Below are 24,441 nucleotides of genomic sequence, written 5' to 3' on the forward strand. Positions count from 1 at the left end.
TACATTATTTCATCGATAATAAATGTTACATTTTTATCCAAAGAATTCCACGGCGACGATGTCGCGATCGACATCTATGGTAGGCGTCCACAGATCCGCATCGTACGTATCGGATGCATCGCATCAAACGGATTTATAATACGATGCGTACGATGCCGCTCAGTGGACGCCTAATATTAATCTTGCTTCCGCAAAATCAACATCGAGCTGTTTTTAATTTTTTGTAAAAAGCTCAAAACTGTTTTTGTTTACCTAAATGTTTATAATCAACGACTAAACTTCTTCGAAAATATTTTGTACCATGTAGTTGAAGGTACTATACCTATACATATAATACTTTCAACAGGCAACGCAAAATACCTACATGAAAGTCGAAAGCCCATTTGCGTAAATACGCAATTCTGTATGAATAGCGGAAAACGCACTGCTACCCTTTTTCTTTTTTGGATTATGTTAAACAGGGACACACCTGATTGCATTTCTATGTGAAGTTCCGAATAATATAAACTTTCAGTTATTTTATGAAAGGCCTTTTAAATTACACCCCAATGACCTTTTTAATTAAATGTCACACATTATTTGAATAATATGATTATTCAAATAATGTGTGCGTAGTAACGGTATGGTTAATAATAATAATCTTTTTAACATAAAAATTTAAACGACTTCTAATTAAAATAACTGAAATACGTCATTACGTATTTCAGTTATTTTAATTTAAACACAATATCACTAAACCGAATTTCATGAAAATGAAATGGGACCAATCTGAAAGCAAAAAGATTAATAATTGGTTAATAAATGACGAAGTTATGAGGTAGAGGATTAAAATGAAATATACGTGTCGAATTAAGAACCTTCTCCTTTTTTGAAGTCGGTTAAAAACAATTTATTTATTTTTTAGCGAGTTACACATATATTGCAATTCCTAAGAATAATGATGTATCATCATTATTTTGAAGGAGGTTGACATATTCTTAGACAGTGAGATGAGAAGTGCAAACCTATAAAAACGACCTCTCTCGTCATGTAAAGTACGTACTTAACATAAGGAGAGATTTTTTAAACGACAAGTTAGCAATTGACTAATGATTTAATTGATGTAAAGTGACAGTGATTATACAGTCAATCACAAATATTTTTTACTATTAGATGTCATTAACGCGTTGAAACTGAGGTGAACGAAGCTGGCTAATTGACTTAATTTTATTTATAGCATAGAAATATGTTTGACGGCCTCCATGGCGCAGTGGTATGCGCGGTGGATTTACAAAACGGAGGTCCTGGGTTCGATCTCCGGCTGGGCAGATTGAGATTTTCTTAATTTGTCCAGGTCTGGCTGGTGGGAGGCTTCGGCCGTGGCTAGTTACCACCCTACCGACAAAGCGATTTAGCGTTCCGGTACGATGCCGTGTGGAAACCGAAAGGGGTGTGGATTTTCATCCTCCTCCTAACAAGTTAGCCCGCTTCCATCTTAGACTGCATCATCACTTACCATCAGGTGAGATTGTAGTCAAGGGCTAACTTGTAAAGAATAAAATAAAAAAAAAGTTTTTCAGTTAAATAATTCCTAAATATTGTCTACAATATTGAGTTTGTGTTCAGCAGCCCTCCTAGCCAAGTGCCACGTGGATTCTCTCTCTACGACCGCTAACGCTTCGAAAACAAGAAAGATGTATGGGAAAGACATTTGCTTTCGATAGGTCACGTGATCAAGATCTGTCATTCCCATACATTTTTCTAGTTTTCGAAGCGTTTCCGATCGTAGAAAGAGAATCGACGTGCCACTTGGTTACAGGGGCTGGTTCGAATGATGTTTTTGAAAAACTGTGTTTGAAAGGCAGGTGTCAAGTTAATGTGCACGAGTTATACGTACTTAAAGCTTTTCAGCGCCGGTAACATCCTGAGTGCACCTGTCAGGAGCACTACTCATTGAACAAGTACCGAACTTACTCGTAAGTATAAGATACGAGTAGGTACGTAACAGGACAGGACACTAAAATATCGACAACATACTTGCAATGCTTTAAAGCTATAGTACAAAGTTTCTCTCTTATATACTAATATTACAAAGAGGTAAAGTTTGTGGTATTGTATAGTAATCTCTGGATAGGTACTGAACCAATTTTGAAAATTCTACTACAGAGCTACGTTTTTTGTAAATGATGAGATGATGAGTGTCGCTATGTTTTATCCCGGAATACGGACATATGAACTACGCAGATGAAACCGCGGGGCGTTGTCTAATATATATATTGTTTCGTGAAGGTACATATACCTATCAGAAGACATTTGGATGCAAATTACGAGTGTAAAGATAACTAGAGAAGTAATATTATATCGATACAGTATGATGACGATGGAACGAGATATGTTAGGAGTATCTCTGCGTGATCGAATCAGAAATGAGGAGATCCGCAGAAGAACCAAAGTCACCGACATAGCTCAACGAGTTGCGAAGCTGAAGTGGCAATGGGCGGGGCGTGCGGGCATTAATGGACAGAAGTGAAATATATTATTAAGGCCTGTACCCACGTTATATAAATTTGTGCCCGCCGGTTGATTTATTTTAATATACTTGTTAATAATTATTATTTACTTACTTTTCATTATTAATATTAGTACCTACCTACTCAAATAATTAAGGCAGGACACTGGCGCCCAACGTGGGGCCAGGCCTTAATAATATATTTCACTTCTGTCCATTAATGCCCGCACTCCCCTGCGATCCACGGCGGCAGCAACGAGAACGCGACGACGAACTTGTCCACCAGGGGCAGCGGCAGGCAGGAGGGAGTCACGACAATTGGGGTTCTCAGTGAAGGCACGTCGCGCAGCTCGCCAAAACAGGCAACCTCGCGCCCAACAATTTTGTTCTTGAAGTACTAACTCCGCTCCTGGAATACGTCATTGCCACTTCTAAGTAAACATTCTCGTTTTAGCCACCACCGGCAACGCTGCAAGTTCGTACGACCATACCAGAATTGCCGATGGTAGGTGACATCAAAACGGAATTTACAAATATTAATAAATTGAATGAATTTAAAATCTAATCGAAGTAATATACAAAAGCAGAAGGTAGTCAAAGAAAAGAATGATGCAATATTCTACATAGTTACATTATTAGAATCAAGTTATTACAGCGTATAAGCTAAATGAATGAAACATGAAATAAATGCTGCAAGAAGGAAATATATACTTAAATTTGGAAAAAGTTTATAAAATTAAAATCACAAACTATAATTGATTATTTTAACAACTCGTATCTAATCTTGTTTTATATACCATTCAAAACTTACCCTATAGCGGGAACGATTTAGCACAATATTATAATATATTGGAATTAGCAGTATTTGGTAATTGAGTATAAAAACTGCAGACGGCAGCGTCGGTCGCGCGAATTAGTGACGCGACCGTGCTTTGACAGACGTTAGTTCTGACTGGCCTGCCTACAAGGTCAAATCGCGACGTCAGCCGTCTAACGGTAAACCCGGCAAAAACCGCCGCGCGCGACTCGATGTCGAGCGCGAGCTTAAGTTACCAACAAAATAATGTTGCAACATTAAATTTGTAACTTTTACAAATTTATTGTTACAACATAGTTCGAAGAGCCGATGTTGGGGTCCCAAATGGCGACCCCGCACTAGTAAGCGCAGTGTTGGTCAACCCCCCACCAGGTGAACTGACGACATCAAGCGAGTCGAAGGGATTCGCGGATGCAGGTGGCTCAGTATCGTGATGTTTGGAAATCCCTACAAAAGGCCTATGTCCTGCAGTGGACGTCCATCGGCTAATACAATGATAACAGTATGATGATGTAGAAACCGAAAGGGGTGTAGATTTTCATTCTACTCCTAGCAAGTTAGCTCGCTTCCATCTTAGATTGCATCATCACTTACCATGAGGTGAGATTGTAGTCAAGGGCTAATTAGTAGAAAATAAAAAAAAGAAGACATATTGCCTTTTTTAGCTAAGTTAAAGCTAGGAAAGTTTCGTCATAAATAAATATTTTATTCCTAGAACTAAGTACCATTAGAAATATGCTCAGTATTAGATTTAACTGCATAATCTTATCATGTGCAACGTCTACAGGATAGAAATGAACTGATTGCTCGTTTGCTATCCGATTGATAGATAATAATGAGATCCACTGACGCTGTTCGCACAAGTTTCAATTGAAGATGCAACGCAGTGAGGAGATAACTTCATCTACTTTCAGCTTCATTAATTCAATTACGTCCTTAAGGCCGATTTGTGAAACTTTCATAATTTATAGCTGGGTTTTATCTAATGCTAGGCACTCACTGATAAGCCCATATGCTTGCAGCGCTAACGGCTTGACGTGACATCATCTGCATGATGTCATGCACATTGTGACCAGTAGACGATCAGTTTTATCAGCTGTCAAGCCGTTTGCGCTGCAGGCGTGTGAGGTTACTTGATCGTCAGTGGCTGACATTGTAAAAGAAAAAAAAACTCAACACACTGGTTGTGAAACACTGAATAATTCGTTTTTATCGTTCTTGTTGGTGTTGTTGTTGGTTTTGTTGTTTTTGTGTTGTTGTACGTTCTCTTCGAAACCAGAGCTTTCCTGCAGCGATGTCGTCTCTACGATGTTGAGTTGTTACATTTAGTTTTATTTATTATCTACTAGCTGATGCCGCGCGGTTTCACCCGCGTGGTTCACGTTCCCGTAGGAATATGGGGACAATATATAGTCTATAGCTTTCCTAGATAAACGGGCTATCTAACACTGAAAAAATTTTTCAAATCGGACCAGTAGTTCCTGAGATTTGCACACAAACCAACAAACAAATTCTTCAGTTTTATAATATTAGTATAGATTTATGTTAATAATAATGCCCTGGACTTGCAACCATGAGAGTAGGGTTAAGGAATTCCTTTAAAACTAGTTAACATTCCCCGTCTCGTTGCTCGTTCTTTTCTCCCTGCCCAGCCATTCTTTATTATGATCTATATTAGAGTATTAGATTACTAGAGTAGTTTAGATACCCGTTCCAAAATACAAATTTCATGAATTTTTTTATTTCAAATTCCGATATAATTATGTTATGTAACAAATATTACAGCATCCACAACAATGGACAAGACTGAAAACATAAGGATTGTTAATACGTAAAGATTTTTCACTCTAAAAGGCCAAGAAAAGTCCTTTGAACATTTAAGTTGCCAGCCATTTACCGCGAGCCAAGGCGCAGTGTCACTGTAACTGAAAGTTATGTTGACATTGATCGCTGCCGCCTCTCCATCTTACTAAGAACTTGGGAAACTTATTTAATACTATCTACGAGTACTGTTTCAGATCATAATAAGTAATAACTTAATAGAAGCTTTTTAAAAAGCGACATACCTAATGATCTAATTTAACGGTGGTCTTGATTGAAGTCCTTGTCAAGAAGAAGACGAAGTGTTAGGACAGAATTCCTCTAGCGTCTAAAGTATGGATAACTGAAATATGTATATTATATTAAAAATACGAACAAACTCGTAAAATAAAACCTAAAAATATTTAGGTCTTATTAATGAATTAAAAAAAAACTAGCTAAGTAGTAATTGCCATTTAACGAGTTATAGTCGACTAAAAAACGTAAGTAGGTACTCTGAGCACGAAAATTGCATACAAATTCCGTTGTCAATTAATTAGATAAAAGTTGTCAGGATAACTCAGAGTTTGTTAGAACTAGAAGCTGTGGTAAAAAGAAAATTAAAAAAAAATTTTTTTGGGGTTCCTTGCCTAGAAGCGTTATCGGTATTTTTGTGCATTAAATAGGAGTTTTAAGTGCTAATTTACTACAGAACCCTACACTGCGTGGCCCGAAACGCACTTGGCCGGTGTTTTTTTAAATCGTATTATTATGATGCCCACTACACTATAAATCCACTTAGTATAAATCTGAACTAAATAGAGCCGACCAGTTGGAAGCGTTGGAATTTGTAAATCTCAGCGGAAACCTAATCTTTTCGTGACACGACTACGCAACTAGGCTTTTGTGTAGTCCTATGTTCAGGGACGTAGCTACCGCCGATCAGCTGTATCAATGATACGGGGCCCCGAACTACAAGGCCTCTTAAGCGTGTGAAAGCAAAATTTAGTAAAATGTAATCCACAATTTTTCAATGTTCCCACATAGGAACCCAAAAAAAATAGTACATCTTATGTAGCATCGATCGTAGATCGTTAGATGGGCCAAGCGTCGCGGAATTGTGATTGGTTTCACACATTGAGTATGTCATCAACCGTAACCGTAACACATTTCTCTTTATTTATGTTGTGACTTGTGTTTTTACACTTCCAAAATGAACACGAAGGCATAATTAAGGAATTAAAATAAGAAAAGACAATAAATATTTTTTTAGGTCCACTCACAGTATGCGCTTCTTACGTACTAAGATATCATATCGATGTTGTGTAGTATGTATGTTACTACAAACATTTTAGTACCAATTTTATTTTGTTGTGAAAGAGTTTGCCGCTCATCTATTAGCCAAAACCCCCCCCCCCCCCCCCCCCCCTCCACCCCAAACTAATTTTGATACTTGGCCCCTCCAAGGCACGCTACGCCACTGCCTATGTTATAAAGCTCTTCTATATTATCACGTAGTGCGAGTATTTGTATACTTGCTTTAGTTTGGTTACACTTTGATTATAATAATAGTTTTGAAGGTTAACAGTTAACACCATGATTAAACCGCCAGTTTGTCTTTTGTAAGTTATTATTAGAATATTGAGAACTGTATCATATATGTACAAGTTTACGTAATATATATCAAACTATGTCTCATTAAATATTAAATGTACCTATAAGTTCTTAGTAGAGCGAAGTTAATTAACAAACTAATAAACTAACTGATTGCGCGTCTCCTTATTACGATTCTACCCTATTTCATGCCGTTCTATTTATATCTTCGCATGTTTTACGTACAATAAATATTATATTAAATAAAAACTCCATTTTTAACACTTCAGGTAGAATTTTGGGAAAATCTTGAATTACATAATTTTTACTATTATTCTGGTAGTACACATACCAATTTTTACAAATGTAACTTGAAAAATTAGGGACTTTCCATACAAACTTTCAACTATTGTTTTACAACCTTCGGATTTAATTTTCACTACAAAAAGTATCCTATAAGTTTCTTTGTTTTATGGTCTCAGATCGTGCCAAGTTTCATTTAAATTCATTCAGAAGTTTCAGCGTGATGCGATGCCCGGTCAACATAAAATACGAACAGGCGGACAAACAGACAAAAAAAAATACATTTTTGGCTTCAGTATCAATTATTACAATGCTATCCAAATAAAATTTTTAAAATATCTTCAACTAGCGGACGCCCGCGACTTCATCCGCGTGGAATTCAGTTTTTCACAAATCCACCAACCATGATTTTTCCGGGACGAAAAATATGTGTTAATCCAGAGTAAAATCTATTTCCATTCCAAATTTCAGCCAAATCGCTTCAGTAGCCGCAGCGTAAAAGAGGAACAAGCATACTTACACACTTACACACAAACTTTCGCCTTTATAATATTAGTGTGAAGTACAGAATTTGATCTGTTTTAGTTTTATTATAAGTATAGAATATAGATACATGATAATTATGATAGATGCCCGTACCTACGTTTTCGTGAGTTCTCGATTGTAGCGCTATCCTGTGACAATGTTTTAAAACTCGAATGTGTGAGTTTCGAAATCGTCTCTCGATTCTCGAAGTAATTGTCTTTTTCAAAAACTACTTTTTAAGATTTCAACAGCTCTGCAGTGAGTTATTAAAAGATTAGGCTGTTGAAGATGATGATAAAAGAATACGTAAATAGATTTTCCCGTTTCGACAGAAGGTATAAAATAGCAAGATCATTGGACCGTGGCATTTAAAAAAAAAACTCTTTGTAACATCGACAAAGCCTTGAATGTAGACCCTCATTGGTAAAAGAGAGCTCTCGTCGATACCTACAAGCACTCTCTGTTTAATACAAAAGTGTGGCGAACAGTCAACTCAGACAAGCTTTTGACAAAATGTTGCTTTATAATAAAACCCTTGAAATATATCTAAATATAGGTCCTATCCTTATTAGAATGTAAAATTAGTTTTGATCTCCGGCCAGTGATCTTCTATTTTAGTAAAATATATGCAAATATCTGCGACTGATTCATTAAATTTTGTCTTTTTATTCCTTTTAATTTTAAACATGGGTTTAACCGTAGATTTAAGAGTCGGTACAGAGTAGGTACATCTATGGGCTTTAAAACAGACTAGGTTAATTTTGAGTTTTAAAGCAGGCTGCTGATCGAACCAAGAATCTATGAGTATATACTTATTGGACTAAAGTTTTATATCCACTTGCAATCTTGGCCCTAACCTGTCCTTGCATTTTTTAAGAAATTACAATGATTTCCTGACTTTTATTAAGAGTTTTTAGTATATCCGGGTATCTTCGGTGATAAATTATATAAAATGCTAATTTATATAAAATTTTGTCTATACTGTGGTCTATACATATTGGATTGTTTGTTTGCATTGAAACTACTAAACCTATTTTGAAAATTCTTTAACTGTTGGGATACTACACTTTCCTCGGGTGCTATAGGCTATATTTTATCCCCGTATTCATACGGGAACGGTAACTACGCGGGTAAAACCGCGTGGCGTCTGCTAGTGTTATATAAATTAACACTAATATTACGAAGACGAACGTACGAACGAAATACTTACACGTATGTGTTAATGCCGTTACTCCTTCAACTACTGATCCGATGATGATGAATATGTTTTATTTTATATCATAATTATTTTTCCACCATAAAAATTACATAAAGTAAGAAATTCCTTAAAAAATAATGCACATATGGCTATTTACCTTGAAGATATTCATGGCTTCCGCGGTACGTAGTTCTCGCTAGTAAATACATATTATATTTCTATCGCGAAAATAAAATATATCTGATAGTAAATAAATAGAACGCGCATTTCTCCTACTTGGCACTTATTGCCTTAGCAGTTATTGATGTTGTAAGACATTTTGGAATACAAAGTTGTTGTTTTAAAGTTTAGTTCGCTTTACTTTTAATCAAAACGGACAGATTTTAATTTGCTTGCGTCAACTTTATCATCACGTAGCCAATTAAAATTATCTTGGAGACCATAAATTAATCTTATTAGTGGAGTGTTTATTATATAACAAAGGCACAGTAGATATAATAAGACAAAGGGGTGTTCAAAGAGACGATTTGACGGTCTCAGAGATACATTGTACCAAAAGTATCCAAACGAAGAGTTTCTAACATGTTTTTTTAGCAATCAATCGATCATGTTCATAGACATACATGATTTTTATGTCGTGGTAGTTTAGTGGCTGTAGCTATTTATACCTACTGATAATAAAAATTTATGGGTTTTGGGGTTTTCAGATATTTGTGGTTCTTTCAGAATCGGCTTAAATTAATGCAACAACGCCTTCAAACTAATCAGTAGGTACATACGCACGATGTTATTTTTTGCTTTTTAAGAATATTGGATACCTACATTTTGTTTTTGAAGTCGTTTGATTTTTTTCATTTTTTTATTATTCTATTAAACTACTACGTCGTTAAAGAAAAAGAAAAAAAAAATTATATTATGAGTAGATATAATTTATTCGTTTCATACAATTGTATTTAAAATACCTTTTTAATTATTTAAATATTTATCCATGAGCGAAGTGTAGCGGTGTGTGTGAATGATCCCAATATGTCTTTTATAAATATGGAAATACTGCTTAGTAAGAATATAATGTAGATCAATCTAACACTGGGCCGTTCATGGGACAGTAGCTCAGGATTAGTTAAAGAGAAAATATGTCCGAGAAGTACTTAGGCGCTCGCTAAAGGACAAGTCAAGTAAAAGGAAAGGTCTCACAGATCGAAAGTGTTCTAGAATGTAGCCAATGGCCATTAAAACGTTTCCGACGATTGGTAGAGATCTCAACACCAAAGGATGGTCTCCCCGCGTATGCTGGTAGCTGTCATAGTGAAATATATTCAGAATTTCTATTCATTGCGATCCTCAATTCTTGATACTCGCCGATAATGGACAACAAACTCGCAGTCATGAAGTAAAAGTTCGTCCTATAGCCACCGCATTGTTCAATATTAATATTCATAAATTTGTGAACTATTGTATGCAGATCAGATAATAATTCTGTGACACGGCCGATTATTATGAGGACATTTCCAATACGATACAGGTAGTCATCTTTTGTGTATACTTTTTCCACAAAATAACCGATCACCAAAAGGGAGTTGCTGAAAGCTGTTAAATAAGATTTAGTCATGAAAAGCTCATCTGCTTGTCTTGTCCAAGAGCTACATTTCTCACTGCCTCCTTCCTGTTTATTTAAATTAAATGTTTACAATTGCACATTGTATATAGATCATACAATGTTTTGTATGTTCTTAGACAGGTCCATGAACTTTTTTTTACTTATACATTACTTTATTTATTTGGTATATAATATCGTTTATCGGCTTGTTGGTTGGATAAATCAATTTATTTTATTATTATTTCTCACATTTTACTGCTGTAAAATTGATGAAGGTATCTACATGATCGACATATTATGTCAATGCCTTTGATAGGTAGCTTTAAAAAAAAAGAATTTGTCTCTATTTAATTTACCATAGACTACGTGTAATTGATATATAAATATTGAACCTTACGAGTATGTGTAATCGACCTCCTTTAAAATTATGTTGAATTTTTTCCAGTGGACCGAAAGACTGCGATAGTCAGATAACCTACTTTTATGAAGGCTGATTTTTTCAGCTTATGCTAGTACCATAGGTACAAATATAAAATATAGGTATAACAAGTTATAGAGTTTTTATAGCGGTGGCTCTGGAAGATAGATTACAAGGGTCCAACCGCAAGTATAAAGCGTTCTTTTTTTATAATTTACTTGGCATAATAATGATAACTAAATGTCCCTAGTTGCCAATTACATAGCTTTGGTAACCCTTGGTAAAGATATTTCGTTCGTTAAAGATATTTTCAAGAAAACTATAAAGATTTCTAGCGAAGGGTTGGAGGAGGACATGATTCCCCATAGCATCTTGAAAGAATTATAAATAAAAATACGTTTTCTAATTTTGTCTGGCGTTCAGGTATTTCTTTTTGTGATTTAAACCAATGTCCTAAAAATGTAATATACAAATCGGTTTAGCCGTGTATGCGTTTTATTATGATGAAAGGACAGTAACTCAATTTAACTATTTATTAATTTAAGCAGGTCATTTTGAAACCTCCTCATTTCATCTAGTGGGACAACTCTGAGAAGTAGGTAAACTTTTATATATCTCATAAAAAAAACATTTTCCACGTTTATAAATGAAAAATGTCTTAGAAACAAAACGAGAAATACCAATGTGGTTGCCTTCATGTGCAAGTAACAATACAATCATATTTTATTTGAGCGTAATATGACGGAAGACGAAGAAGGCTCTATTTGAAGGAGCTAGTAGCTATTGTTGAATTAAATTAGTCCATTCCACAGATGGGGTTCGAGCGGACTGGCTGCGGCATTTGTTTTTACATGAAAGGGTAAATTCCTTGTACCTACGAGTATCTACTAAGAAGGTACAACGTTCCCAACCTCTGCATTTATACAGGCCCGTAAGACAATGATATTAACCGGTATTACATAGGTATATAAAGGATGTTAATTTTACTTACAACGCTCTTAACTTGTTTCATTGTTTTTCAAAACCAAATCATACCGTACTTAGTATTTCGAACGTTACATCCGTAGAACATAATATCATTTGACAACCCATGTTCGACTCACTGTTGAGCACGGGTCTCCTCTAAGAATGAGAGGGGTTAGGCTAATAGTCCACCACGCTGGCCCAACGCGGATTGGCAGACTTTACACACCTAGAGAATTTAGAAAATTCTCAAGTATGCAGGTTTCCTCACGATACTTTTCCCGATTTCACGATATTTTTAAAATTCATTTACCTAACTGAAAGTAAATCACGGCTATCACGGCTCTACGGAACATAATATGCTACAAAATACTTCTTATACTTTTTCTTAACATCTACTCTGATAATTTTACTTTCAATGAAATTATAACTAAATCATACGCTGGTATAAGTACTATCTACTACTATAGTACATAAAGTGCTCATAGTTACGTACTATTAGAAAATTAAAGATATGAACTCATATCATATTTAATGGTTTTCTAATAGAAGGTATGCTACAAAACATTTTTCTTGTATTACTTAATAAGAATTGCAATTTAAAACGTCCCTACAAACTAATATCAAAGCGGCAAAGTTGATTTTATCCTTCGATATTCTAGTTAGTGATTAACCCACTGATCAGAATATTATGCCTTGATACGGCTTTACTTGTGTGAATTTTAATTGTGAATTTTCACAACTATAGCCCTATGAATATAGCCGAGCAGTGTTTACTTTAAAAAGTGTAAGTTAAGTAATTTTTTTAACTGAATAAAATAGATGAAAATAAACCGACTATTCAGACTGTGTTCACTTTACGTGAAGTGAAATTTTAATATCAAGTTGAGTTCTTGTTCTAACAAACGGCAAAGTTCGGACATCTGTGCCGCTCGTACCAATCGCATTAGTAGTTTAAATAGCAGTATTTAAACTTGGATAATATCTGGTAAGTAGAACCAGCTCGACCTACAGAGCAAGATAATTGTGCGATTCGTAGAACTGTTAAATAAATCATTACGGCATCAATTATTTCCAATCCAATTTTCATACCTCATATTTTTTTACTACTGAATAGATCCGACATACTTTGACAGATCACATATGAATGATTTTGAATTTAAAAAAATTGGGCGGTGAGTGGGGGATATTATTATTATCTTATAGATACTAGTACTTTTACTATAATTCTAAAAAATAGTAATCCGGTTGTAAAGTCATCTATTTGCCTGTGCCTCCCGATCCTTTACCCGTTAAGGCTAAAAGATCGGGAGGCACAACCTGCGACGAACGGTCGGTGTAAGGAGGAAGACGTAGTGGCTAGTATCTACATCCGGCCATTCAGTTTGAGGAGGTGACTCCTGCTGCCTGTATCTATCTAATGTGCCTATTGTTATAGAATCTATGAGTAAGTCCCAGGCCTATTGATACAACTATTAGTTTAGACTGCAATAGCGAGCAAGAGCAGGATTCTAAGAGCAAAGCATTAAATAATCCTGATTGTAGCGAGGAATCGCACAATAGGTAAATAAATTTGCTGCCGTGCGCAAAACACAATTTTACATCTCATTATTAGAGCGAATCATTTTTTGTGCTGTTTTAATACGGATGATATAGAAATTTGACAATCGTCTACATGCTGTACATCGTTAACTGGTTCCTGACTAAAATTTTTGAACAGAACTTTCATATTAACGAGTAATACATATTCTTTGCCAAAATACCTTACTTTAAAGCTATTTAAATATAGAAGAACCGCAGTTGGTAAGATATGTTTAGTTAAGTCAGAAGTGGTGGTTGACATTGACTACGTCACTCTGTCGAGTCATTGGCAGCTTGTCAAGATTCTGACCTGCCCTTGTTAGATAGAATACTTGGAAGTGAAGAGGATACAGCGCATCTATCGTAACCTTTATCTACCTATAGATGTAGTCAGGCATACGCTACCACTAATGAGAGGTTTGACACGTGTAAAGGAAATATATATTTTTTATAAAGTATTTTTTTCAAACATGACCTATATTTATTTCCTTTCGCCATCCATTTATTCGTTAAGACTGTAAGTACGATAATAGACTAACGGGTGCAGATTAAACTTAAGGATTCCATTGTGATTTTCTTTGATTGTGACTTTGTCATTCCTGTTATCCGTTTGATTATCTAGGTATAATAGATATAGTTAGATTAAAGCGTGAGCTTTTAGCGTTTTCTGTTCTGTAAGTAGGATACGTCTTTTTGAGCGAAGAGACCTGTGTGCCTAGTGGAAGTTTTCAATTCATACTGTTACTATCGCGTTGACGTAAACGCGAATTTATATGGAATTCTAACAGTTGTGCAGTAGTGCCACAAGATGGCGCTGTTTCAATTCCTTAGAAATTCGCGTTTACGTTAACGCGATAGTAACGATATCAAACTGCCACTAGGCCCTCTGTCCTATATTGATGCGTTTGAATTTCGATATACCTACTCGTAAATTACCAAATATCTACTTGTACACATTTAATTAAATAATATTGAATATCATTTTATTCATTGGAATATTTAATTTGACTCATGCGACGCATATAAAAATTTTTGATATGAAAGTGATTCGGTCTTTCAGTCACCCAATACGCACTGATTTCCGTATCACAACAACAATGGAAAAAAGGGGAAAGTACCTACGGGAGAGGAGATACTTGTGCGGAGAAGATATTAGATGAGGGTCAAGCCTTCCGGCGTTAGATAAGTATCTTTATTTGTAAAAATAAACAGTCGCATTGAAATCGGACACGCGCTCGTAAATTTCAATATTCTTAAAATGTTTAGGGTCGAACACTGAAAGGTCCTTTCTGTACGTCGTGAGTGCGATAAGCACGTAGTGGCGCGATATTTTCAGGCAACAGCCTCGAGCGAACAAGAGATAGCTGGCGCTTTATTGAATTCCTGTGCAACGCAACTCTAGTCTTACAAGCTCGTGTCTCCAACTCAAACTACACCTACACCTAGCTCTTTCAGCGTCTAGTTTCAAACAAGCTTTGCTTTTCAGTGGGTCCGAAAATAATTCCATTTGTTCTTGATTGCTGTTTGAAATGTTCTCTTGATTTTATTTGTCTATGGCTATGGTAGTGGTTATTGCATGCGCTTTCACTCGCACGTGTTTTTTCGGTTTGAACAAGTTGCTAAAAACTAATTGTTTAACTAACTACCTACCTAATTGAATCCGAACGGAATTTACACCGATCAGTAGGTAGATTATAGTTACTAGTTTACTTTTCGATTTTTAGTGTTGTAATTTTAGTAAGGTAATCTTTATATTTTTATAAACATTGATTAATTTTTTTAATAAGATATCAATTAAAATTTTCTACGAAAATAAATTAATTTTCTTTATTTACAAAAGAATAACAAAATATTATTCTACTTATGAATAAATACTAAAAAAGTGACTTTTACCTATAGCTATAGCTTGAAATGTTATTTAATTCCCGGTTTGGTTAGCCACACTGGCTAAGTTTTAGAACAAGAAATGGAAAGGTTGTTTCTATTCTAATAGAAATATGATTATAGCGACGCATATCAAATCGAACACTAACGGCCAGTTTCTTCCTCGTAAGTAACAGTCAAAGTAACGTCATAAAGCAAAAGTGACGGTCTTAATCAAGTCTTCTTTACTACTTACTACTTTTACTGTTACTTTAGCTTTACATGAAGAAACTGGCTGTAATAGAAGAGATTATCAAAAGTTCATTACTAATACGAATTTGACGTTATACCAGTGTCCTAAAGACCATACATCTGAGGGAGTTAGTACCAGTTTTTGGAGCGTGTACCTACTCAATTCAAAACAGCTCGATCCTAATCTATCATCACTTACGCAGTTTTCGGCATTTGTTCTGTATGAACTTAACTATGACCGATGGGGAGAAACCACTAAACGTCGTGGAAGTTTTTTAGAGTTATTTTTCTATTTAGGGATATTATTTATTTGTACAAATGTATTTTCTTTAGGAATGACAGTTATCGACTTTTTTCATTGTAATATAACTCTCGGTAATTCAATAATCTATCGTAATAAAATATTACAAAAGGTAAAAAAATCACATGTATTTCTTCTATGAAAATTGTTTTGCCACTAGAAAGCCACGTTTTTTATGAGTCTCATAGTGTTACAAGTTACTCGATTACGGGTGGTATTAACATTCATAATTCATTATTTATATTTTTGTGGCGGGAGGTATCAGTGTTGGTATAAAAAATAAGGGTAATATAGGGTATTTTATTTGATGACTTGAGCTCAGTTGTTTGTTAGGCAGCGTGAACACCGTCACACTGCTAGTCGCGTTAGTGATTTTGTGCAATAATGTTTTGTGCTGTAATTATTGATAATGTAGTAAGTTGTAATTATTGATCATAAATTGTTTAGTGTGGGCATAGAAAACATGTCAGGCAAGGAACCTGGTGACTGTTTATGCATTCTAAAGCTGCAAATTATTTATCTGTCTAAATTGTTTCCTGTACCACATAATAATGGTACAATCATTGTCGCTGCTACCTATCACGTCAGTCACTAGATAAAACTTTTGCAATAAAACTGTATGATAGTACGTAATTGAGAACCCCTATTCGTTTCGAAATTCGGAAGTTAACACCACAATCTTGATTTGCACACGATATGAAATTGGTACATTTCGCACGTTAATCATTGCGATTGGAATATCGTGTTTGCTGTATAACATCCGCCGGCGCTGCTCCGTTTACCCCATCTCACTTATTACGAAACGAGGGCGACAGTTACCTACTACCATACCTAGTTGGAGGTATATGAACAGTTAACTGGCAGATATTGCTACAAGTTACAAGTAGAACCTAATTGAGATACTGCTATTTACAAGCACATATTGCAGCCGGTTTTAATATTGAATCTATGACTAACTATGATTAACTTGATGATAATTAATGCATATAAATAAAATTGAACTGTCCGTCTGTGATTTCATATAGTTGTAATTAAACACGATAAGAAAAGTTTAAATTTTCGCCTGTGTGTCTTTTTGTCGGGGCAAATGTTTAGAAAGGCTGTACGGATTTTACTAGGGCATTCATTAGAATCCGGTATACCCGGGATTTTTTCGATAAAATCCATAGTTCCCGTGGGATTTCTGAAAAACTAAATTTCACGCGTACGAAGTCGCTGGCGTCTGTTGTAATTAATAATTTATTTATAGTGTTTTTCGGATAGCATGGGTTCGGTGACAGTTGCCTTGTGACGTTCATAATACGTACTATTATGGTGAAATACCGTACCCTGAAATCTCATGCTATCTGAAAAAAGCGTTAGCTTTTAGCGATGTCTGTTCTGTGTGAAAAACACTATAATTGAAAAATTAATGTCAACGGCGGTAAAATGCGACCAACGACATAATCTCGTGAACAGAAATAGATAAAATTCACTTTAAACTTTTTCGTTGGTACGAAACTAGGATAGCTTCCATCGCCTATTCGCCATTGGACGTCATTTTCTCTATTTTCTCTTCACTTGGTCGCACACTAGCACCACTGATAGGTTTGTCATGTTAGTGACAGGAACACACACAGACAGGTCACAGGGTGTGTGTGTAAATTAAAGGAACGTCCAGTCAGGCCAGTAGAAAAGTATTGTTTAATTGCCTGATATAGTGATACAAATTATAAGTTGACGAATTCGGGGACCACAGACAGATTCGCGCCTTTATGGCCTTGCAAAAATAATTTCGGTACTCACAAGTTGTACTTTAATTACTCGTTACAACCTCTGTGGCACAGTTCGTTATGATCTTAATTGACAATCAATTATTCTCACGTTTCTTCAGCACCCACGACTATAACTGATCGTGTATTGGTCGCTGTGTGCATGACGGCTCGACATATGAAACGTCTTCGCTGCCGTTTGCGCTGCAGAAACGTGAGAATTATTGACCGTCAATGGCTGACTTTATACGAGTAAAATTCAAACATTCTATTTTCTTCTATTTTAGTTGATTTTGTTGTAATACCTACATAGTTGAATTTGTAGTGAGCGTAATCTAGTTCGATTTGATTTTTATATAATTTTCTACATAAGCGTATATATAGTATACATATTACACGTGCATAAAACGTGAATAAATTAGCTTTTATACCTCATGAAAAATATTTATGGGTAAGTGCTTAAGTAGTTTTCATCTATGCATCATGCATAAATTATAATGATTTGCATGATAGGCGGGAGGAAATTGTCTGGTAGCTGGGATCTGCATAGTTGCAAAACTTGGATGAAGCCTTTCTTATATTATATTGGAATCGTATTTATAAATGTTAAGGAACGTGGTAAGTTACGAGCAGGCTGGACAGCGCAAACATACGTTACATTGACTAATTCCTATAGTAAGTCCGTTATCAACTGAGTCGGTGTATAGCCAATTTGAGGGCCCGCTACAAACTATACATAGTTATGCTGTTTGTGCAGCAAATAAGCATGGCGGTAGCGTTAGTACTTTCCCAAACGAGATCTGTCACTAAAAGTTCAGCTATTATATACTAAAATCACACTAGCTGACGCCCCGCAGTTTCACCCGCGTAGATCCCGATGTCGTAAGAATACGGGAATAAAATACAAGGTGAAAGTCAAAGTTCATTTATTTTAATTAGGCTTAGTTTACAAGCACTTTCGAAATGTCAGGTAATAATATCATTAGATAATGGTGATAATAATTGGTCAAAAACTCAAAATTAAAGTTACGAGGCGTAGCGTACGACACTCACAATTAACGTAGCTTTCTAGTGGTAAGAGAATTTTCAAAATGAGTTCAGTAGATCTAGAGATCTACATCCTACAATACCACAAACTTTATCTCACTTTATCCTTTTAAAATATTAATATACATGTAAAAAGAAAACCTCTTTAATATTATTTGTTTTTGGTAATTTACTTTTTTTTTTGTAACATTGTCACATTTTAAATATTCGATATATTATTATTGACTTAACAGCAAAATATTAAATTTTTTATTAAAATATAAAGTAAATGTAAATAATGGCTTTGAATGTTGTTTTTATATTTTATTTATAGGTAAGATTTAGTTTAGTATTTAATTTAATTATTTAATGTAAAACTTAATACTGTAAATAACAATTATATTTTATTTATAGAAACACAAACAAGCCTTTATTACTATCTATCTACTATCACATTCATGTGAAATAATTATCATTATATACATATAGATAAGGGTAGTATGTATTGGTTCTGGTATTCTTACGTAGCCACCAAAAAAGGTCACCAATAATACGACGCTCAAAAACATATTCAAATAAAGATTACTCGTTTATATTTTTAACGAGAAAGCCAACAATGAAGTATCCTTTATGGACAGATTTATCCGTTTTACTTAATAAAAATTGGATCATGCGTCCCAAGGACGATGTAATCCTTTTTGCGATTATTGTGAGATATGGCGCGGCTTCGCAATCTGAACGCGGACAAAACGAAAATGTAATCAACAATGTGTCAATAATTATTAAGAAGATTACATTATATCACCAATTCACCAGCTTCTATATAATTTACCCTTTTATCTACTAGTAGTATTATGTTCGTTCGTTCGTTATCAACCCATATTCGGTTTACGGCTGAGCTCGATTCTCCTCTTAGAATGAGAGTTAGGCCAATAGTCCATCACGCTGGCCCAATGCGGATTGGCAGACTTCACACACGCAGAGAATTAAGAAAATTCTGTGGTATGCAGGTTTCCTCACGATGTTTTCCTTCACCGTTAGAGACATGTGATATTTAATTTCTTAAAATGCACACAACTGAAAAGTTGGAGGTGCATGTCCCCGACCGGATTCGAACCTACACCCTCCGGAATCGTAGGCAGAGGTCATATACACTAGGCTATCACGGCTCTACCAGCGAAATTTTTCTATAACTTGCTTGAAGACCTTGGCGTCTCTAGAACTGCATCAAGTTCTGTATTAGAACGGGTATCCAAAACTGCTGTAGTAGGATCTTACCAAATTTGGCTAGGCAGGGAGAACAACACAAGCGTAGAAGGGGAGTGTTATTCGACTGTCAAGGAATTCCTTGGACACAAATTCAGGGCACTGCTCGGAGTTTTTCTCTCTGTCACGCGAGGTTAGGCATTTTAAGTATATCTTAGCTAGTTCGTTGATGACACTACCATGATATGCGGGTAGGGACTGCGCAGGTGGGAAGTCGATCGCGCGGGGTAGAGGGAAGGATAGCGCGAGTATAGGGTCGAATCTAAGTTCAAATAGAAGTTAATAGTTATAGTTGCGTATCTTCGATGACAAGGTACCCACCATGGAACTAGTTTGATGACGGAAGCTGGTCATAGCAAATCTTACAGTGAGCAACATGGGCTCGTTGAGTTTGGGCTTATTTTGTGGCAAGCACATTGGTGAAATATGTCAGAGCATATAAGTCCTTTGCAATATAGCATCTCCCTATTTAAAGCTGAAAGAAAAATGTTTTTACTATTCTTCATGCATGTTACACGGGTTTTAAAAAAAACCAAAAAGGAGGAGAGGAGGTACTATACTCAGCTGTATCTTTATTTTCTTTTTATACGAACCGTCTTCATGCCTTAAGGAATATATATGAATAAAAATTAGCCAAATTAGTCGTTCTGGAGTTATTTTGCGATTATTATTTTTTAAATACCTATAAACTAAAATTTAATCTATTAAAGTATGCGTCATTGGTTAAAGATGCATTGAAAAATATTTATTTTCTTTCTTTTCCCACGCTGTTCACTGCAGCGCAAAATCCTGACTCACGATCTCGGGGGCGCCCGGACTGATACATTGAGGCCAAAACATTCTCTACCGAGGTCCGAGTCTCAGAGGAGACGCCCTTAGAGAGTCGTTCCGCCCATCTACTTTGCTTCTGCCTTCGGGCCCCATCAGGCGATGCTTCTGCGCTCGCCCAAATCCCCCGGTGACGCCGCTGAGGTCCCATAAGGAGTCTACGGCACTTACACAATCAGAAAAAAAAGCAAAGTCCTGACAAATTACTAGACACCTGCTGTAAAACGTTCACATTAAGGTAACTGGATTTGGGATAAAGGAGCGAGCACTCTCGTTACGCGTTACTTTTTATTGGATTTACATTTTTTGCCAATTTAGGTAAAAAGACGTATTTGGTTTCAGTATGGGGCAAATGGTGTATTTTCAATAATTTCAATGTGTAGTGAATTTGTATTTAGACATATCATTATCTGATTAATGAACTAGGTACTGTAGGGCACAAATTTCATTTCCTATCAGTAGAAAAAGGGGGTTTGGAGGTTGGACCCACCACGATGCTGCAATGCGGGTTGGCGGGCTTATAATATAATTTCATTTTGTAGATACGAATTTAGAACTCAGACACACGCAATACAATAAACTTATTTTTGCTGTCCATGCTACTTGTCCTATGGAAAGATCCAAAAACAAGCAACATGATGGGACTTCTTCGCATATGTATTGGCCTAAAGCAGGGTTTCTCAAACTTTCAGCTCCACGAACCCCTCAAAATTTCCAAGTGAGAGCGAACCCCACCATATTAGCTAATAAACCCCCCCCCCCCCCTCCCCCAAGAAAAAAAAAATTTGACTGTTGAAGAAAATAAGGTTTTTATTTGAATAAAAGGTAGCACATAAAGTACCTACCAAAAGAAATGTCTTAGTAATATTAATGTTATGCTTGTTTCTTGTCGCAAATGGATTCAATGGAGTAATTTTGGACAATATTAACCTTAGTTCTGACTTGATCTTGTCGCGAACCCCCTGCCGTCGAATGGAGGGGTTCACGTACCCCAATTTGAGAAACCTTTTTCTAAAGGATTAAAAACAGCTGCCAGCATAAGAAAAATCTTTATGCTGGTAGCTAATTGGGTTACCGGGTAATGAAAATTTCTGAGCGTCGGAATGAGATAACAACTTTTGGTAAACTCCCCTCCTCTCAACTTGTATCAATGACGAGGTTATTGAAAGTTGTTAATAACCAGTTTTTTTACTGTTGCTTAATTAATAGTCATACCTACAACTTAACAGCCACAATGTCCTAAACATTGCGTGGTACATTATCTCGTTCCGACGCTCAGAAATTGTCATTACCTGGTAACCCAGTTAGCTATCAGAATAAAGATTTTTCGTAAATAAAAAAAATTGAGCGCCTCATCTAGATGTAACTACTCACAGAAAATTAACTTAATAGTAATCAATTGTAAAAATGTTCTACAGATCCAGGACTATGGTAGGTATTTAACCTCTGACAAACAATAACAAAACTTGTCGTTCCTTTTGTAAAGTGAGACATTCCATTAATTTCTATTAGCTCTTACAATTTTGTTAAAAATGAATAAGAAACTTGATATTCTTTAAAATAAAAATAACCTCGCGAACGGAAGCGACGTTTGACGAGGGTCTCTTTATTGCAAACAATTTGAATACACTGCCTACACTAGTACTATATTAGTACTGATAAAATATATACAATACACAGGTATGTATATTCGCATATTGGCTCTATGGATGCATATATCAACTACTTGCCGACGCCACGCGGTTTCATCTGCGTAGTTCCCATTCCCGTGTGAATACGGGGATAAAATATAGCCTATAACACGTGGTGGTATAACGTGGTTCTACCCTTCTAGTGGTAGAAGAATTTTCCAAATCGGTTCAGTTGGTCCAGAGATACCCCCAGCAATACCACAAACCCTTACCTCTTTATAATAGTATAGGTATATAACTCAGATGCTAATATAAAAGTATGTTAGTAGTAAGTACCTAAGTTGCTCAAAACAATTAAAAAACGTACAATATATACAGTTCTATAAACTATATATAATATAGATATAGATATGCATATCAGCTATTACAGAACTCAGATATTGTACAAATTGCTCGCGTCCCTCAGGATATACGTACATTTTAAAAATTGTTTATCAATTTCAGAGCATTCATTCAATAATAACACAATATCTGTTTCCTGCTAGTAATTATTATAAGTAGACGTAGCTATATTATTTTAATGACGTTATTGTCGGTGTTAGGCCGACTATTTAAACTCCAAGACTTAATCATAAGCTAGTTTGTGACGCGCACAGATCTAAGACGACGGGTCTAAGCCGACCAAAACACGCATAAGTAAAGTACACCGACCAAATCAAAGTAAAGTTGCATTATTTCTTAGTTAAGAAGGAAGCCTCTATTTAAATCACAAAACATAATCATGAGCTACGAGTAGTTTGCGACGCGCAAACATCTAAGACGTTGGGTCTAAGCCGACCAAAATACGCATAAGTAAAGTACACCGACCAAATCAAAGTAAAGTTGCATTATTTCTTAGTTAAGCAGCCTCTTAATTACAAGATGAAAGATTAGCATGTTTCCATAAGTAAACTTCGATAAACAGAAAAATAAACAGATGAAAAAGAAGCCCTAATATTTGTTTTTGCAAAAGAGAAAGCATACAGACTTACCAAAAAGTGAAAGCGGCAAAACTTTTCAAAAACATATACTCAGTCATAACTCGCGGTTGCGTGCGACGCGTTTTTCGCGATTTTCAGTTGAAACTTGCGGCGAACGCGGTTGGAAAAGTCGGTTGCTATACGCCAGCGGAGAGTTCCACGTCTTGATGATTCGCGCTCAAGCCTCCGCTCCTCTGATCTGACCACGCATGCGCGTTCTATGCTCCTGTCTTGAATCTTAGACCGCTACTTTGTTCACATACCGTAGGATAAAAGTTTAAATAGCTTTCATTATCTGGCTACACGTGTTATTTTCAGGAATTCAGGATTCAATCAAAGTTTCAGACATTCCAAAGGCAAAAGCCATTTACGGTAATGAGGTTAATGTTTTACATTTATTGCGAAACGAACCTGTAGCTTCATGGTGTAGTTATGGGATTTAATTGTAATTCCGAGAGGTTCAGGTTCGATCCCTGCCCAATGGACTGTTCGTGTCAACTTCTAACATAAGCTGTTGTGTAGTTGGTAAGTGGAATATTGTCCTTGTTTATGACTGTGTGTCATAAACAAGGTGTATTTAATATCTAACACTTGTACCCACCAACCTGAGCAGCATGGTGGGTCAAAGCGCCAAATTTCCTCTCCTATAGGTTTAATTTTTATGTTAAAAAGATTAATCTTTAACCATATCACGATCACTGTAACCTTAAATCCAGGTCGAACCCTCCTACATATCCGGTTTGAGGGACCGCTCTGAGATTTCCTTTGCTGTCACACTTTCTTCAATATACTTGATAGATTCTTGTGGAGTATCTAGATATTATATTTGTTTCGTGGATAAAGATTATGTAAGAGAAAACAAGAATATTATTCCAATACAGATGTAAAAAAAATCAGATAAAAATGTACTAGAGATTATATCAGAACTTGGAATTAAGATCGTATGCATGTTTATAATATTTAATTTTGAGAATATGAGTAGGAATGCGAACTATGAAATCATTTTCGAATTTATGAATAGAACTCGGATTAATATGAGTAATCTACATAATAATATGCGAATTTGGACAAAGAACAATAGACCCGAATTATTCGCTAGCCCAGGCTAGAATTAAATAGAATATTATAGCAACACAACTCCACGTATTGATTTAAATACTGTGTTATGTGTAGTAAAGTTTTGGACAGTATCTAGGATTCAACTTTCATTATAAATAACAA

General features: G+C 35.7%; 1 protein-coding gene across 4 annotated transcripts in view; it reads right to left on the reverse strand.

Annotated features, from left to right (window-relative positions):
- The window catches only part of LOC112054503 (gamma-aminobutyric acid receptor alpha-like), a 34,738-nt gene extending 11,346 nt beyond the window's left edge, over positions 1 to 23,392 (reverse strand). For 2 of the 4 annotated variants that reach the window (XM_052882140.1, XM_024094307.2), the window contains exon 1: positions 23,233 to 23,392. In XM_052882140.1, the coding sequence (XP_052738100.1) occupies positions 23,233 to 23,279 (47 nt within the window). In that variant the 5' untranslated portion in view covers positions 23,280 to 23,392. The other 2 variants (XM_052882139.1, XM_024094308.2) reach the window with 2 other exon arrangements.
- Between the last annotated feature and the right edge of the window lie 1,049 nt (positions 23,393 to 24,441).

The sequence above is a fragment of the Bicyclus anynana genome, chromosome 6 (assembly GCF_947172395.1).
Source record: "Bicyclus anynana chromosome 6, ilBicAnyn1.1, whole genome shotgun sequence".
Classification (NCBI taxonomy): domain Eukaryota; kingdom Metazoa; phylum Arthropoda; class Insecta; order Lepidoptera; family Nymphalidae; genus Bicyclus; species Bicyclus anynana.